At 37.8% G+C, this 17,242-nt stretch overlaps 1 protein-coding gene and 1 non-coding gene across 2 annotated transcripts in view; one reads left to right on the top strand and one right to left on the bottom strand.

Moving 5' to 3' along the window:
• Window positions 1-17,242, bottom strand: part of IQCH (IQ motif containing H) — a 236,794-nt gene that overhangs the window by 131,731 nt on the left and 87,821 nt on the right. The window contains exons 7-8 of the mRNA XM_043470878.1: window positions 11,581-11,709; window positions 993-1,072 (exon numbers count right to left, since the gene is read on the bottom strand). Coding sequence (XP_043326813.1) covers window positions 993-1,072; window positions 11,581-11,709 — 209 coding nt within the window. The remainder of the gene's footprint in view (window positions 1-992; window positions 1,073-11,580; window positions 11,710-17,242) is intronic.
• On the top strand, window positions 2,021-2,111 carry TRNAY-GUA. The gene is given in 2 exon segments: window positions 2,021-2,057; window positions 2,076-2,111. It is a non-coding gene; the product is annotated as a tRNA-Tyr (tRNA).

The raw sequence follows: 17,242 nt of genomic DNA, 5'->3' as shown, positions 1-17,242 counted from the left end.
GTTAAAAGACAAGGTCTACAAAAGAACAGGTAACAGTTGACTATGTAGACACAGTGGGATTAATTTCTTCTGTGTCACTCTTCAATTCCGCTTTCATTTTTTTTTTTTTTTAAACGGGAGCAGCTGTAAACATGACCCCATAGGGTAAGCCCAGAAAAAAAAAAGAAAAAAGAAAAACACTGCCAGCTGTCTCCTTCTATGTTGAAAAGTTTCAATTATCACAAGTCTGTCTGTGGCTCATAAACATAAGAAAGCAAGCTATAAAAGTCCAGCACCTTTAAGCCAGGAGAATCTCCATAACGATAAGCATTGTACTCTGAGGTCCTAAGGTCAGAGAATGAGTCCCTTTCCCTTCCGCATTAAGCTATCTGTCCAAAACTGGGGAACTTGCTTTATTATCCTACACTTAATGATAAAGGAAACCTCACAATAACATGCTTCCCTGGTTGCTCAGATGGTAAAGAATCTGCCTGCAATGCAGGAGACCTGGGTTCAGTCCGTGGGTTGGGAAGATCCCCTGGAGGAGGGCATGGCAACAAACTCTAGTATTCTTGCTTGGAGACTCTTCATGGACAGAGGAGCCTGGTGGGCTACAGTCAATGGGGTCTCAAAGAGTCGGACATGACTGAGTGACTAAGCATAGTACCTACAGCACACAGTAATATACCCCATGTAACACAAATTTGTATATAAAGCTTTGTATTCTGGACTCCTGGGTCCTTGACCAGATAGCAGTAGAGATGAACTCAGTCAGTTAGTCTAGAAATAATGGAACATGATTGAATTTTTTAGATCCTACTGATATTGTCATGGTAGAGTTTACTTGCAGAACAATCTTCCCTTTTAAAATCAAATGCATCCCAAGAGCAGCGGAAATAGTATTTAGTTCTATGTGAAACATACAACTCTATAACATGCGCATTTTATCAAAATCTCATTGAGGATATTGTAAATTAGAACAATTTTCTTTTATTAGTTAGGAATATGAATACCTTTGATCTCTGTCTCTTGAGAGAGAGAGTCTTCATTTCCTCTGGAATCGACTCTTTTCTCTGGGGTGTAGCAAACGGGGCTGTGGACAGAGGTGAAGAAGTGTTACCTCTTCCAAAAAGAGAGACTGATTCATTGGGTTGATGCTGTTGGGTTTGCACCTTAAAAGTCAGGTGGCTCTGTCACCCATTCACTGTTCACTACCAGTCATTCTTGTATCAATTCAATGAAACATTTGTGATCATTGACTTCAAAAGGAAAGCAAAGAGCTTAGAAGAGAAACAGTTCCATCAGAATATAAGGTCAACTCCCCTATACAAACTTCCTAGAGAAAGAGGCAAATTTTTTAAGAAAGCAATTTAGAGAGTTATCTTTGTCTTATAAAATGTTTCACTTTAAGATTTCTTTTAATAGCTGTATTCCCAAGTTCAGTCTAAAGGTACATGATGGTTGGGTTAGTCGCTAAGTTGTGTCCGACTCTTGCGACTCCATGGACTGTAGCCTGCCAGTTTCCTCTGTCCATGCGATTCTCCAGGCAAGAATACTGGAGTGGGTTGCCATTTCCTTCTCCAGTAACTATATATAGGATGGACTATTCTAATGTATAATCATTTAAAAAGACAATTCCAAAGAATTTAAGAGGTTTGGGATAAATAAAGCAAGTGAAAAACACAAGTAAACATTATTTTTGGAATAAATCTATAAGCAACAACTTTTGGAGAACACATCTAATCCATAGTGGAGGTAAGCCTACATGCTAGATAATGCTTGTAAGAGAAATCAAATCTCTCCTGTTGCCTGGCAGCAAACACAGCTGCTTTTACAAAACAGCTCAAATCTGACATTCTCAAGAGAGAGAAATCCTTACACTGCTCTTTTTAAGAAAGAGAACAAATAATTTATTTACATAGTTAATTGAGTCAAAGAAGTGAGGCTTCTTTCTACTCATTTCCTTAGTCCACCCCTTTTCTGTCAGTTCTCTAACAACAATTTTAGAAAGAATTAAGAGATACTCTTCAAATATCAGCACCCTTCTATAGCTCAGCTGGTAGAGCAGAGGACTGTAAAGGTGATAAGCTTCTGTCATCCTTAGGTCGCTGGTTTGATTCCGGCTCGAAGGAGGGGCTTTAACTTTGGCTTCCCTGATAGCTCAGGTAAAGAATCCACCTGGTTCAATTCCTGGGTTGGGAAGATCCCCTGGAGAAGGGATAGGCTACCCACTCCAGTATTCTGGCCTAGAGAATTCCATAGGGTTGCAAAGAGTCAGACATGACTGAGCAACTTTCACCTTCACTTTCTTCAAATACAGCATATCAATATACAATTTAGAATTCCACTTTGAGCACTCAGTTCTCTCACAGTACCTCAAGCAGGCTGCAGGGAATGTCTTCAGCCATCTCCTAAAATGTAGCAGGAATTCCATTGTCTTAGCACTAGAGATCACCTCCACAAAAGACTTTTGTTGTATTGGATAAACCCTATTTTACCACCTTTCTGGTTTTTCTGCTTCCAGCGATCCTCCTATATACTGTGAGACTGCCCACCACCTTCCCCAAGGTTAGGCAATTGGCCATACAATTGGCTATACAATGGATTCCGTATCACAGATTCAGCCAATTTCTATCCACGGTTGGCTGAATCCGCAGAAGCAGAACCCAGGAATACATAGGGCCAACTGTGCAATGCCATTTTATAGAAGACACTTGAGCATCTGCAGATTTGGGTATCCACAGCAGGTCCTGGAAGCAGCCAATCCCCCTGGACACAGAGGGACGACTGCAGTATGTGAAGACACCATTTTCATCCTACAAGTTTTTGCCTTGACTTCTGTGCTCTCCTACCCAGTTGTCCACTTGAACTTGGCTCTCTAACTTTGAAGGTCAGTTCACCCTGTATACCCAGGATAGTATGAATCCAAATTCACTCATAAAGCCTGTTTTTCCTATTATCTGCAACTTCAGTATCCTTTCTGTTTAACTTTCAGGTTCCTGCAGACAGATGAGATTTATTGCTAAATTACCATGATGAAACAAAATAGCAGTTGAGAAGTGGGCATAATTTTTAAAGGAATTTTAAAGAAATTTATTAAATTAAATTTATTAATTCCTTCTTAAAGGAATTTATTAAAATTTCAATGAAATTTGGTAGGATAAAGATATGATTGCAATTTCACATAGATAATCCATGGTTAATGGTTATCTCTAAAAAAAGTTTTTGGAGGTTTTTCTTCATTACCTGCAGAAATTCAATCATTAAATTTATAACTTCATATGGCCTTGAATTTTATGGGACACATGCATTTGATGAATGTCTGCATCCTAGGACACTGCCTATTTTGCTCCTCAGTTTCGATTCTGAAAAAATCTGTAGGATAAATTTTGCCTCAATGTCAGGGGGAAAAAAATCTTATCTTTCTGGAAATATTTGTATGATTCTTGCGGTAGCAATTTATTGTTATGTGCTTCCCAAGAAGCCATCTCACTTTTTTCCTTGCTAATTTTAGAACCTCAACATTTTTTCAGGGTATCAACATCCCCAGCTTCTAAGGTTTCCAGATTTAGGAAGACCAATTTTTTTAAAGGGTATGCAGTTAAATTTAAACTTTAGATAAACAACAAGTAATGTTTTAAGTAAGCCCCAGATATTAAATATATTTCAAAGAACAGAATTTCATGAATGGATTAGACCAAGCATAATCAATAATACTAAGTATTTTGCTTATGTCCCAATCCTAATACTAATCCTAATCTTATGCTTGCACGTTCACTTTCAGCCTTTCTTGTCTTTAACAGTGGCCGTGTGACCAGTGAGAAGTGAAGGGAGGCCCATCCAAGGGCTTCTGGGAAGAGACTGGTGCTACTATTTCCCCCTCTTCCTGCCTGGAATGAACCGTGTTAAGGCACAGATCTGCAGGAGTCATCTTAGAGCTGTGAGGCAGATGAATGAAACATTCTAAAGAAGGTAAAGCAGAAAGACAGTTGCTACAACGCTGTGTATAAGCACCATCATTGCTAGTTTCCCTACTTCCTGATTCCTTATGAGACAAATGAACTCACTGTTTAAACCCTGCTAGTTAGGGTTTCTGATAGTTGCAGTCACATACATACCTGACGGGTACCCTTCCCTCTCCCTCCTCTCTATACCATGCTTACTCTTATTGCACGTGCTAGGGTCTCAGGAACAATGCTCAACAGTGATGGCAGTACAAGTGATGGCAGGAGTGGTCATCCTTGAACTGTCTCTGCTTTTAATGAGGAAATATGAATAGAATACTTCTAGAGTTTCCTTACTAAGAACACTGTTTGCTTTGGGGTTTTGGTTGAAGACAACAATCAGGTCAGAAAATTCTCTTCTATTCTGCCCAGAAGATTTTCTCTTATTATTAATGTTGAGTTGTGTTTTATGATTTTTAAATTTTGATGTGTATTAAGATGATCATAGAGTTTTTCTTTATTAATCTGTTAATGTGGTGAATTATATTGTTCGATTTTTCTAATGTTGCCACATATTCTTCCTTGATTAGGGTGAATGTAAAAGCCATACTGCTAACTTGTTATTTCTGGATGATAATTTCTTTATGGTGTTGTGGTGGTCTCTACCACACATCAATACGAATCAGTCTTTTATACTGATTGCACATACTCCCTCCCTCTTGAGTCCCGCTCCCCCCACATTTCACTCTTCTAGGCTGTCACAGAGCACCGGGCGGGCTCCCCATGTTATACAGCAGCTTCCTGCTAGCTATATATTTTGCACATTGTAGTCATACTGCTAACTTTTATTTAGAATGTTATTTTTTATGTTCCTGAGATTGATTTATATACTTTTTCTTGCACTGTCCTCATCTAGTTTTGGCACCAAAGTTATAGTAGCTTCATAAAATCAGTTGGCAAGTTCGCCTTCTTTTGTTTCACTATGGCATTTAATATAAGAATTACCTGATCTTTAAAATTGGTAAAACTTGTCTATAAAAGACCTGAGGCCTTTTTTTGTTTGGTATATTTGTGTGTGTGTGTGTGGGTGGGTGGGTGGGTGCGCAAGTATGCACATGTCCATCTGTAAGACAGATATTTTTACCTACCAAGTCAAATTTTCTAATGGTATTAAGTTTCTGATTTTTTCTTGAATTAACTTTAGTAATTTAGATTTTTCTAGGAAAACTTTGATTTTGTTTTTTAAAATGTATTGACATTGTTATCATATTATTTTAAAAATTCTATCTATCTGCAGTTTCTGCATTTTTTCATTTTCATATTATTTATTTCTTCCTTCTATTTTTTAAAATTATAGCCTTATTGGAGTATAATTGACAAAAGAAATTATAAGATATTCAAAGTGTACATTGTGATGATAAATATACACATATATATATAATACATACCAGAAACTCATGCAACTTAATAGCAAAAAACCAAATAACCCTAAGTTTTAAATGAGCAAAGGACCTGAAATGACATTTTCCCACTCACTGAGGCAAAGCTCACCAGGCTACTAAAACCAAAGGAAAACATAAGAAAGGAAAAATTTAGGACAACCTTACTCCTGAACAATGGTAAACAAAATACTAACAAAAAAATCCAGCAGTGCATACACAGGATGATATATTGTAGCTAATTTGGCTTATTTCTCAAGGGCATAGAGAATTAACAGGGGTGTCAGGGGAACCAGCTAAAACAGATTTAAATAAGAACCAGAGTCTTATAATATAATACCCAAAATGTCAAAGCTTCTATTGAGAATCACTCACCATACCAAGAACCAGGAGCTGAATGAAAAAAGACAAGAAATACATATCAACACTGAGATGACAGAAAGCTTAAAATTACCTGACAAAAAGTTTAAAGCAACCATCATAGAAATGATCCACAAGCAATTACAGAAACACACGAAACAAATGAAAGAATATAAAATCTCAGCAAAGAAATAGAAAGTCTCCACAAAGAAAATAGAATATATACGGAGGAACCAAATTGAATTTTTAATTTGTGTTAAAATACACATAACAAGGAATTCCCTGGTGGTTCACTGGTTAGGATTCGGTGGTTTCACTGCCATGGCCTGGGTTCAATCCATGGTCAAGGAACTAAAATCCCACAGCTGTGTGCAGTGCAGGCAAAAAAAAAGAAAAAAATACACACATTTATCATTTTAACCATTTTTAAGTGTACATTTTTTTTAAACAAATTGAAATTTTGGAACAGAAGAATACAGTCATCTAAATACAAAATTCAGTGGATGGCTCAACAGCAGAATGTAGAGGACAAGTGAATCAGTGAACTAGAAGACAGAAAAATACAAATTACCCAGTCTGAACAATGGAGAGAAAAGAGACGGTGGGTAAAAATGAACAGAGCCTCAAGGGCCTGTGGGATTGTACCAAGAGATCTGACATTTGTATCACGTACCCATAAAGAGAGGCAAAAGAGGTCAATGCTGAAAAAAAAAAAGTAATCAAAGAAATAATGGCTGAAAACCCCCGAAATTTGGCAAAACATACAAACCTATAGAAGGTGAGCCAATCCCAAACAAGATAAAACCAAAGAAATCCACATTAAGATAAAGTCAAGACTTCCCAAAAACTAAAGACAGAGAAAAATCTTGGAAGCAGGAGGAAAAAAGCAACATCTTACCTACAGCAGGAAAAAAAAAAAAAAAAAAAAGAACAGTGGATTTCTCATCAGAAACCATGGAGGAGAAAGGAAGTGGCAAAGTTTTTTTAAATGCTGTAAGAAAAGCACTATCAACTGAGAATCCTAAAGCTAGTGAAAATATCCTTTAGGAAATAAAGGAGAAAACAAGACAGTCTGAGATGAAGAAAAGTGAAGATAATTTGTCACTAGTACTCTGACCCTCAGTTCAGTTCAGTCGCTCAGTTGTGGCCGATTATTTGCAACCCCATGAGTACTCCAGGCTTCCCTGTCCATCACCAACTCCTGGAGCTTACTCAAACTCATGTCAATTGAGTCTGATGCCATCCAACCATCTCATCCTCTGTCATCTCCTTCTCCTTCTGCCTTCAATCTTTCCCAGCATCAGGGTCTTTTCAAATGAGTCAGTTCTTCGCATCAGGTAGCCGAAGTATTGGAGTTTCAGCTTCAACATCAGTCCTTCCAATGAACATTCAGGACTGATTTCCTTTAGGATGGACTGGTTGGATCTCCTTGGGTCCAAGGGACTCTCAAGAGTCTTCCCAACATCACAGTTCAAAAGCATCAACTCTTGGGCACTCGGCTTTCTTACAGTCCAATTCTCACAACCATAGATGACTACTGGAAAAACCATAGCATTGAATAGTCGGACTTTTGTCAGCAAAGTAATGTCTCTGCTTTTTAATATGTTGTCTAGGTTGGTCATAACCTTTCTTCCAAGGAGTAGGCATCTTTTAATTTGATGGCTGCAATCACCATCTGCAGAGATTTTGGAGCCCCCAAAAATAAAGTCTGCCGCAGTTTCCCCATCTATTTGCTATGAAGTGATGGGACTGGATCTTTGTTTTCTGAATGTTGAGCTTTAAGCCAACTTTTTCACTCTCCTCTTTCACTTTCATCAAGAGGCTCTTTAGTTCTTCTTCACTTTTTGCCATAAGGGTGGTGTCATCTGCATATCTGAGGTTATTGATACTTCTCCAGGCTATCTTGATTCCAGCTTGTGCTTCTTCCAGCCCACTGTTTCTCATGATGTACTCTGCACATAAGTTAAATAAGCAGGGTGACAATATACAGCCTTGATGTACTCCTTTTCCTATTTGGAACCAGTCTGTTGTTCCATATCCAGTTTTAACTGTTGCTTCCTGACCTGCATACAGATTTCTCAAGGGGCAGATCAGGTGGTCTGGCATTCCCATCTCTTTCAGAATTTTCCACAGTTTATTGTGATCCACACAGGCAAAGGCTTTGGCAATGTCAATAAAGCAAAAATAGATGTTTTTCTGGAACTCTTGCTTTTTCAATGATCCAGCAGAATTTGACAATTTGATCTCTGGTTCCTCTGCCTTTTCTAAAACCAGCTTGAACATCTGGAAGTTCACGGTTCACATATTTTTGAAGGCTGATTTGGAGACCTTTGAGCATTATTTTACTCGTGTGTGAGATGAGTGCAATTGTGTGGTAGTTTGAGCATTCTTTGGGATTGCCTTTCTTTGGGATTGGAATGAAAACTGACCTTTTCCATTCCGGTGGCCACTGCTGAGTTTTCCAAATTTGCTGACATACTGAGTGCAGCACTTTCACAGCATCATCTTTTAGGATTTGAAATAGCTCAACTGAAAATCCATCACCCCCACTAGCTTTGTTCGCAGTGATGCTTCCTAAGGCCCACTTGACTTCAGATTCCAGGATGTCTGGCTCTAGGTGAGTGATCACACCATCGTGATTATCTGGGTCATGAAGATCTTTTTTGTCCAGTTCTTCTGTGTATTCTTGCCACCTCTTCTTAATATCTTCTGCTTCTGTTAGGTCCATACTATTTCTGTCCTGTATTGAGCCCATCTTTTCATGAAATGTTCCCTTGGTATCTCTAATTTTCTTGACGAGATCTCTAGTCTTTCCCATTCTGTTGTTTTCCTCTATTTCTTTGCATTGATCCCTGACGAAGGCTTTCTTATCTCTCCTTGCTATTCTTTGGAACTCTGCATTCAAATGGGTATATCTTTCCTTTTCTCCTTTGCTTTTTGCTTCTCTTCTTTTCACAGCTATTTGTAAGGCCTCCTCAGACAAGTGTTTTGCTTTTTTGCATTTCTTTTCCTTGGGGATGGTTTGCTCCATGTCTCCTGTACAATGTCATGAACCTCTGTCCACAGTTTATCAGACACTCTGTCTATCCGATCTAGTCCCTTAAATCTATTTCTCACTTCCACTGTAGTATCATTAGAGATTTGATTTAGGTCATACCTGAATGGTCTAGTGGTTTTCCCTACTTCAATTTAAGTCTGAATTTGGCAATAAGGAGTTCATGATCTGAGCCACAGTCAGCTTCCAGTCTTGTTTTTGCTGACTGTATAGAACTTCTCCATCTTTGGCGGCAAAGAATATAATCAATCTGATTTCGGTTTTGAAAATCTGGTGATGTCCATGTGTAGAGTCTTCTTTTGTATTGTTGGAAGAGGGTGTTTGCTGTGACCAGTGTGTTCTCTTGGCAAAACTCTATTAGCCTTTGCCCTGCTTCATTCTGTACTCCAAGGCCAAATTTGCCTGTAACTCCAGGTGTTTCTTGACTTCCTACTTTTGCATTCCAGTCCCCTATAACTGATAGAAGATTAGTATCCAGGATACACACATAATATTATAAATAACCAAGAAAAAACAACCCATTAAAAAAAAATGTTGAAGTTTTAAGTCAGTTTACAAAAGAAGATATTCAAATGAGCAATACACATATCAAAAAAACCCCACAAACTGTTTAACTTTATTGGTCATCAGGGAAATAGAAATTAAACCCACAAAGATATACCACAACAATCTTCAGGGTGGCAAAGCAATAAACAAAGAAAAGGAAATATAAAATGTTGACAAAGATATATATCATCTGGAATTTTCATATACTGTTAGTAAGAAAATAAATCAGTAGAAACACGTTGCAAAGCCATTTGGTGTTACCTACTAAATCTGAGCATATGTTTACCCCATGACCCAGCAATTCCTTTTACTATGTATCCAAGAGCAGGGTGTATATATATATATTTACATTAAAAGACATATGCAAGAATGTTCATAGTGGTATTATCCCTAATAGCTCTGTGGTATAAACTACTGAAATTCCCATCAACAGTAGAATAGATACAAAATTGGGGTATGTTCATACATATTCATTCATACATATATAAATATCAGGATACAAATATAAATATCAGGATAACCCTGATGCCTCTTTTTTCCTCACTCCTGTTAGCCATTCTTCATTTCTTTCTTTCAATCATTCCTCATGGCTCTACCTCCAAAATCCAACCTGAATTTGTTTACTTCTCCTCATATCCACTGATACCATCCTCCTTAAATTCACCATCATTTCTCACCTGGTTTACCAAAACAGCCTTTTAACTAGTCTTCTTGGTCCCACTCATGTTCCTGTATGACTCATTATCTGTAAAGCAGTCATCATGGTCTTATTAAAATATAAATCAGATCACCTCATCCTCCTGTTTAAACTTTTCAGTGATTTCTCACTTTAATTAGGATTAAATCCAATTCCTCATCATGATTTGAAGGGATGCCTTGCTGGTTCTGCTATAGTGTAAAGTTTTTAAAAAGAAAGATCCTAAGATATACTAAATGGCTTAAACAAATTAAGAGTTTATTTCTCTTTCACACAACAGTTGAAAGGAAAAGAGTCCTGGGTAGGCAGGGTATCTTGGCCAGACTCAACCTGGAGTTCCATTTTTGACTCCAAAGTGCTTGCCCAGCATATATATCTTCATCCCAGCTAGTCAGAGATGGAAAAATGAAAAGAGGAAGCCATGCCCAGAAGTTTCCGTTTCCCTTTCCGATTACATTCTCATTGTCCAGAACCTGGAAGGAAGTTTCCAAGTTCAGCTAGCTGAAAGGAAGACTAGAAATGTCTTTGGCCAAGCTGACATGCGCCCACCCGTGACTCAATTACTGTGGAAGTAGGGAAGAATCAACCTTGAAGACAACTCGTGGTCTCTGTTCTACCCTACACCATTCCAGTCTTCTCTGCCTCTCCACCCTTATCTCTTCCTTCTCTTGGCCCTCCAGCCCCACTAGCATTCTTGCTTACGCCCTCCTTAATCCCCTGGGCCATTATGCCAATGCTGCCCTACATCTGAAATACTCTTCCCTACATCTTTACATGACTGGCTCCTTCTCATCATTTGGATCTCAACATCTTCCAAGATACATTCCCTGACCCTTCCCTCCTGAGCAAAGTAATCACTTCCTTTTATCAATCTCAGTCCATGTTATTTTATTTCTAGCACTTGTCCTTAGCTTAAATTCTCATTTACTTACCTGATTATTATCTATATCTTCTATTAGAACGTAAGCACCACAAGAATACATGTGATTGACTTATTTTCTATGTCAGATCCCCAACTACCTTGGATAAAGCAAGCATTCAACAAATACTTGTTGAGTGGATGAATTTATTAGCCAAAACCCCTCATTCTATAACTGGTGAAGCTGAGGCCCTGAGAAAGTAAATGACTTGCCTGAGTCTCTGGAACCACTCAATAGATACCTAGGTAGGTGCTTTTCTCCTATTTTAGCCAGCCTCCTCTTTGAAGTCTTCTATTATTTCACCTCTCAGCAATCATTCTGAATACTCACAGTACTAGATTTTAACATCCATTTGGTTTTTAGTTTGTAATGCTTTGTGTTGTTATTTATTTTTTATTATATCTGTCTTATTTTCCCAACCAAGTTGCAAATCCCTTGAAAATACCAACTTTCTCACACATAGAAAACACAGGCCCTAAGTAGGTATTTCACAAAAAGACTAAAGTTGCTTTATTCAGTAAACTGAAACTCAGAACCATTACAAGTTTAAGTCTCTCCTATTACTGAAGATAAAAGTTGGATACTACAAGAGTAGATTTTGGTAATTTCTGTTTATCCCCAACTAAGAAGACTGTCTTACCGGTAGCCAAACTCTTATGTCCTTCATCAAAACGATGCAGAGGAGCGGCTCTGGGTATAATAGGTGGATTCTGAAAGGTAATTCTTGCTGTTGGTGGAATCAATCCTCGTTCTATCATACTTAAAACCCCTAAAAAGGAAGGTTAGAAGAATATGAGTTTAACTTCAAGCACTTCTACGAAGTCTGAACTCTTTAAATTTCACAAATGTAACTTTCTCTATTCATCAGTTTCTTTGTGAGAGTACATTTAGTGCCTTAATCCTTTGCATGAAAAAATAGCTATAGTATGTGTTCTATCTATTTGTCTAACAATCGAAGGAAAAAAGATGGCATTTCTAATAGTGGTATTATGAAATAAACTTGTACTATGGTAATTTCAAGATAGAAATATACTTCCAATGCAAACAAAAACTTCTTTATACATCGTGGCATTTTCAATTATTACTAATATTGGTATTCTTTTCAAAATTCAGAGAAATCAGGTACACAGTCCATAACTAAGGAGATCTTTGGTTCTGAAAGAAAGAAAATCTGTGTGCTTGAAATTGTATTTCTGTTGTTATAATGAGTTACATTTTATTCTTTAAAAAAGAGTTCCTTTGAGACATTTCTCATATTACCAGAAGATGTGAATGCCCAAATAGATTGTTTTAGTGTAACTGGGCAACATGGTTAGTATTACTGCAACTAATTTATAATCCCTAGATCTCATACTGTGTCAATATGACCAGTGCCCAGGTTTCTCAAGGCCAGGAGACATCGCTTTTAAAAACTTCAATGAGTAAATGAATAACTGAGCAAAGCCTGCTGTCAGGGGCAAAACTCACTTTAAGGGGCATCTATCATAGGTGGCGCTAGTGGTAAAGTGGTTCCAATGCAAGGAACCAAACAGATGCAGATTCGATCCCTGAGTCGGGAAGATCCCCTAGAGGAGGGTATGGCAATCCACTCCAGCATTCTTGCCTGGAGAATCCCATGGACAGAAGAGCCTGGCAGGCTATCGTCCAGGCTGCAAAGAGTTGAACACAACTGAAGAGACTTCGTACACATGTATCATATTGAAGCCAGAAAGTCAGGGAGTACTTGACATAGATGTGTGATAGGGCTTCAGCTTCTTGTTGCTGTCAGGTAATAGGAAGAAAAATAAAGAACTCTGGGTCTCAATGAAATCTAAGTAAAAAAACTGTGTTCTAAACTGGACGAGGCTGAAGAAGTTGGCACACATCCTAAGAGGGATAAATACTGTTTTCATTTGCCTTATCACTTCTAAGGACTATATTATATCACATTCAGGATATTAAAGTCTAGTATTAAAGGAATTCAGAAGAATGATGGGAGAGCTGAAGAGTTCACTAACAACAGTGATTCCAAAACAATGTTGTAAGTGATTCCAAAACAATGATTCCAAGAGAAGTCTTCAGTTTATTTGGGTGTGTGTGTGCGAGCACCCATGCTCACTCAGTGGTGTCTGATTCTTTGTGACCCCACGGATTGTAACCCACCAGGCTCCTCTGTCCATGGAATTTTCCAGGTAAGAATAATGGAGTGGGTTGCCATTTTGTCCTCCAGGAGATCTTCCTGACCCAGGGATGGAACCCACATTGCCTGTATTGGCTGGCAGATTCTTTACCACTGAGCTACCTGGTAAGTTTACTTACCACAGGATTATTTGGAGTGAGAACTTTTTATTAAAAATGGATATTCCTGGGGCCTATCCCAATTTCTGAGGCGAAGCCCTGGTAATCTGCATTATTGAAGGCTCCAGGAGATACTTAAGTGCAGTGAAGTTTGAGAACCACTAGAATTGGGGCCCAGTAATCTACATTTTAAATAAGCACTCCAGGTTAATCTTTTTCACTGTTAAAACTTAAGATCTACTGATCCCAAGTACAACTCTTCAAGCTCTTTTCAACATTAGTATTTTGGGTTTTTATTATGATAACACCAGAATTCAACTACTTTAAAATATAAAAACTAAAAAAATAAAATATAAAAACTAATTCTTTGTCCTCACAAATATTTTCCACCTATAAATATCATACCCCATGTCCAAGAACTACGCCTATTTTGTAGATGTGGAAAACAGAGGTCCTTCTAATTCAGTGTACTTTCATCACTAGAGTGAGTTTCATTCTCTGAGAATCCCAAAGAATGTGAGCATGATTTTAACCTTTGCTTTAGTACTGGTTAAAGCAATTCACTTAATTTTAGACAAACACATGTGTGCATTTACTATTGAGAGGAAAAAGTTGAGATTTTGGAATAAGCAAAAGAGATTACTGGTTATCTTTTCATCACAATACTGGAGACTTTGATTATCTGACCCTATAATTACCTTTGTTTTTGATTAGTCTATTTTACAATTCTGTAGTGATTAAGGTTAGTTGATAGAAAACTGAAAGCAATGCAAATAATTCTTGTTTATATATATGCAAATAAATTTTGACACATAGAAGGAATGTACTTCTTCCACCCCCAAAATTCAGTTTTACCTGCATTTGCAAATTTATTTTTAAGTTAATTCAGAGTGGCAACAGAACTTTGCTGGCTTTTGTTTTTCTGATTTTTCTAATTTTTATTTTATTATTTATTTTGTTGTTCTGGGTCTTAGTTGTGGCATGTAGGATCTTTTAGTTGCAGCATCTGAACTCTTGCGGCATGTGGGATCTAGTTCCCTGTTGAATTAGGGAATTGAATCCCAGGGATTCAACGCGGACCCCCTGCATTGAGAGCACAGAGACTTAGCCCCTGGACCACCAGGGAAGTTCCTTGCTTTTCTAATTTTGATATTCAGTTCAATTCAGTCACTCAGTCGTGTCTGACTCTTTGCGACCCCATGAATCGAAGCACGCCAGGCCTCCCTGTCCATCACCAACTCCCGGAGTTTACTCAAACTCATGCCCATCGAGTTGGTGATGCCATCCAGCCATCTCATCCTCTGTCGTCCCCTTTTCCTCCTGCCCCCAATCCCTCCCAGCATCAGAGTCTTTTCCAATGAGTCAACTCTTCGCATGAGATGGTCAAAGTATTGGAGTTTCAGCTTCAGCATCAGTCCTTCCAATGAACACCCAGAACTGATCTTTAGGATGGACTGGTTGGATCTCCTTGCAGTCCAAGAGACTCTTAAGAGTCTTCTCCAACACCACAGTTCAAAAGCATCAATTTTTCGGCACTCAGCTTTCCTCACAGTCCAACTCTCACATCCATACATGACCACTGGAAAAACCATAGCCTTGACCATAATTTTGTGTCTTGGTTCATTTGTGGCTGACAAGTTAGTCCTTGTTGGTGGGTACAATGACTGGGAATTTGGTGATCTCTGTAAATGGATCTCACAGAGATTTATTCCTTATTGAGAGACAATGGAGAATATAGTTAGTAGTCTTCCATTTGTCTATGTGTATTCTGAGCTGAATTCAACTAGGTATTTCATACCCACAAGGAAGGAGAATAACTCTTTGATATCTGGACCATTACGCTTCTGTGTTTATTTTTCATCTGTGGCTGAAACTAGAATGGAAGCTATAAACTCTATGAATGTCTATGTATCTGTAATTCAGAAAGGTCTTTATTTCTCATTATGAATGTAGAATGTTTATTGTCTCCAGGCGGTATTAATAAATTAGATGGTAAAATCTCAAAGGAACTCTGTTCTGATTGACTTACATAGAGAAATGAGCACTTACAGGAACTGAATATTCCTAAAATCCCCAGAAAATAAGGAAATTGAACTTCTACTATTTTAGATGAGCTCCCTCTCACCTCCCAAATTCAGAAGCTCATTGAGCCTCCTTACTTTTCATGGCAATATGGGTTATTTGCATAGATGCAATAAGAATCTTTTCTTCTTTTACTAAGATAGAATTGGAAAATTGTTTATGTAACCAAGAACTTGCCTGGAATTTCATATTTAATAATGATGCTATTAATCAGGTATAATAAACTACATTTAAAGGACTAAGCTTGATTTTTTGGAACCAAAAGCCTACAAAGCCCTCCAAGAAAAACTGGCCTGGCTTACAGGATTCCCATCCGTAGAGTTGCAAAGTAATGTCAGTTCCCAGCAGGCCCAAGAACCTTAGGATATTAGGAGCATCTCTAGGGGAGAGGAGTGTGCCCAAATTTATAGGTCCTACAGTAGAAATCTGGTGGACAGATTTTCTAGCCTCAGGATAGCAAGTAATAGAGGCTTTTAAAAGTTCAATCTGAGATTCCTTCCAACAGAGCAAACTTGAGATGGCCTATGTGGTGATTAACATTCTTGCTGCACCTTGTAAATAATCAGGCCAAACCTAACAAAATGACTTATTTTGTGAATAATTTTTTAAAGATCATTTTGCATCAAATTGGGGGACAACTGTAGGAAATTTTTTTTATGTTTTAGAATGAGCAAAGGAGATTACTGGATACTTTTCAATGGAATGCCTCCAGGAATTATCTGAATCTAGTCTTTGACTATTGTACAACTCTGCAGAGATTAAAGTTAACTTGTGGGAAAAAAACTGATAATAATGCAAATAATTCATATCTATAGACATGAAAAAAAATCAGTGAAGATTCATTCCTTCTTCCCATGGAAATGCCAATTTTCCTTCTGTTTACAAATTTATTTCAATATTCCTGATCTACAAAGATATGTTCTTTGGATTCTCCTTTAGACCAATTGTGACATCTTACAAATTCTCTTTCAAACTGATTGAGTTAAAAACTAAAATCTTTGACTTGTGTTCATTTGTAAGAGACTCAGGATTTTACCTGTTTTTGAAAATTATCCCTTATCACCATTGTCTCATTAAATTTTCATAGCACTCTCATGTTCCTGTTGACTAGATTAGGAATTAGAATTCATCTATTCATTCATTCATTAAAAACTCATTCATTCATTCAGCCAATATTTAAGTTCCTTTTATATGTCAGAAACTATTCCGGGAACTGGGGATTCAATGGTGAACCAGACAGACCTCATGGAGCCTTTAGTGACGGAGAAGACAAAATAAATTCACAAATAAATATATAATTACAAATTGTTATCATCTCTGAAGAAAAAAGACAGATGCTTGAGGAAATGACTTTTACAGGCAGAGGTAAAAGGACTTGTGAAGGCCTGATGTGAAAAAGTGCTTGGCCTGCTAAGGAAAAGAGAGAAGTCCCATGTGGCTGGAGCACAGAGAAAGCTGAGTGAGATGAGAATGGAGGTGAGGCTAGATCCGGCATGCCTCGTTTAGAATTTATTCTAAAACTGGAGCACAACTTGCCTGAGGTTTCACAGAGCCTGAATTGAAAATTTGGTTTCTTATTAGAAGACTTATATTCTTAATCATTTAAGATGGGGATAGGGGTGGAGACATTATTCTTTGGATTTAGCAAGATAATTGCAGAAAAAGTAGAGAAATTTGTCTTGCATTTTCCAAAACTATTCTCTTCTGGAAGCTGGTCATCTTTCACCACATTCTGGACTTGTATAGATCTGGGGTGACTCAAATGACAGTTCAGAGCATCAGGACAGGTAAACATCTAGGCACCGTATCAGCATTTGTGTGGCTTGCGCTTTCCTGGCATTCATATTACCTTGCACAGTACCAGACATATGGCAAGTAGTCAATAAATGTGTTGATTAATTGGCTGATTAACTACAAATATTATGGTAGGCCATGTGTTCTCT

The sequence above is a fragment of the Cervus canadensis genome, chromosome 6 (assembly GCF_019320065.1).
Source record: "Cervus canadensis isolate Bull #8, Minnesota chromosome 6, ASM1932006v1, whole genome shotgun sequence".
NCBI lineage: Eukaryota > Metazoa > Chordata > Mammalia > Artiodactyla > Cervidae > Cervus > Cervus canadensis.
Note: the sequence above shows the minus strand (reverse complement) of the source record. Positions and strands in the feature narration are given on the sequence as shown.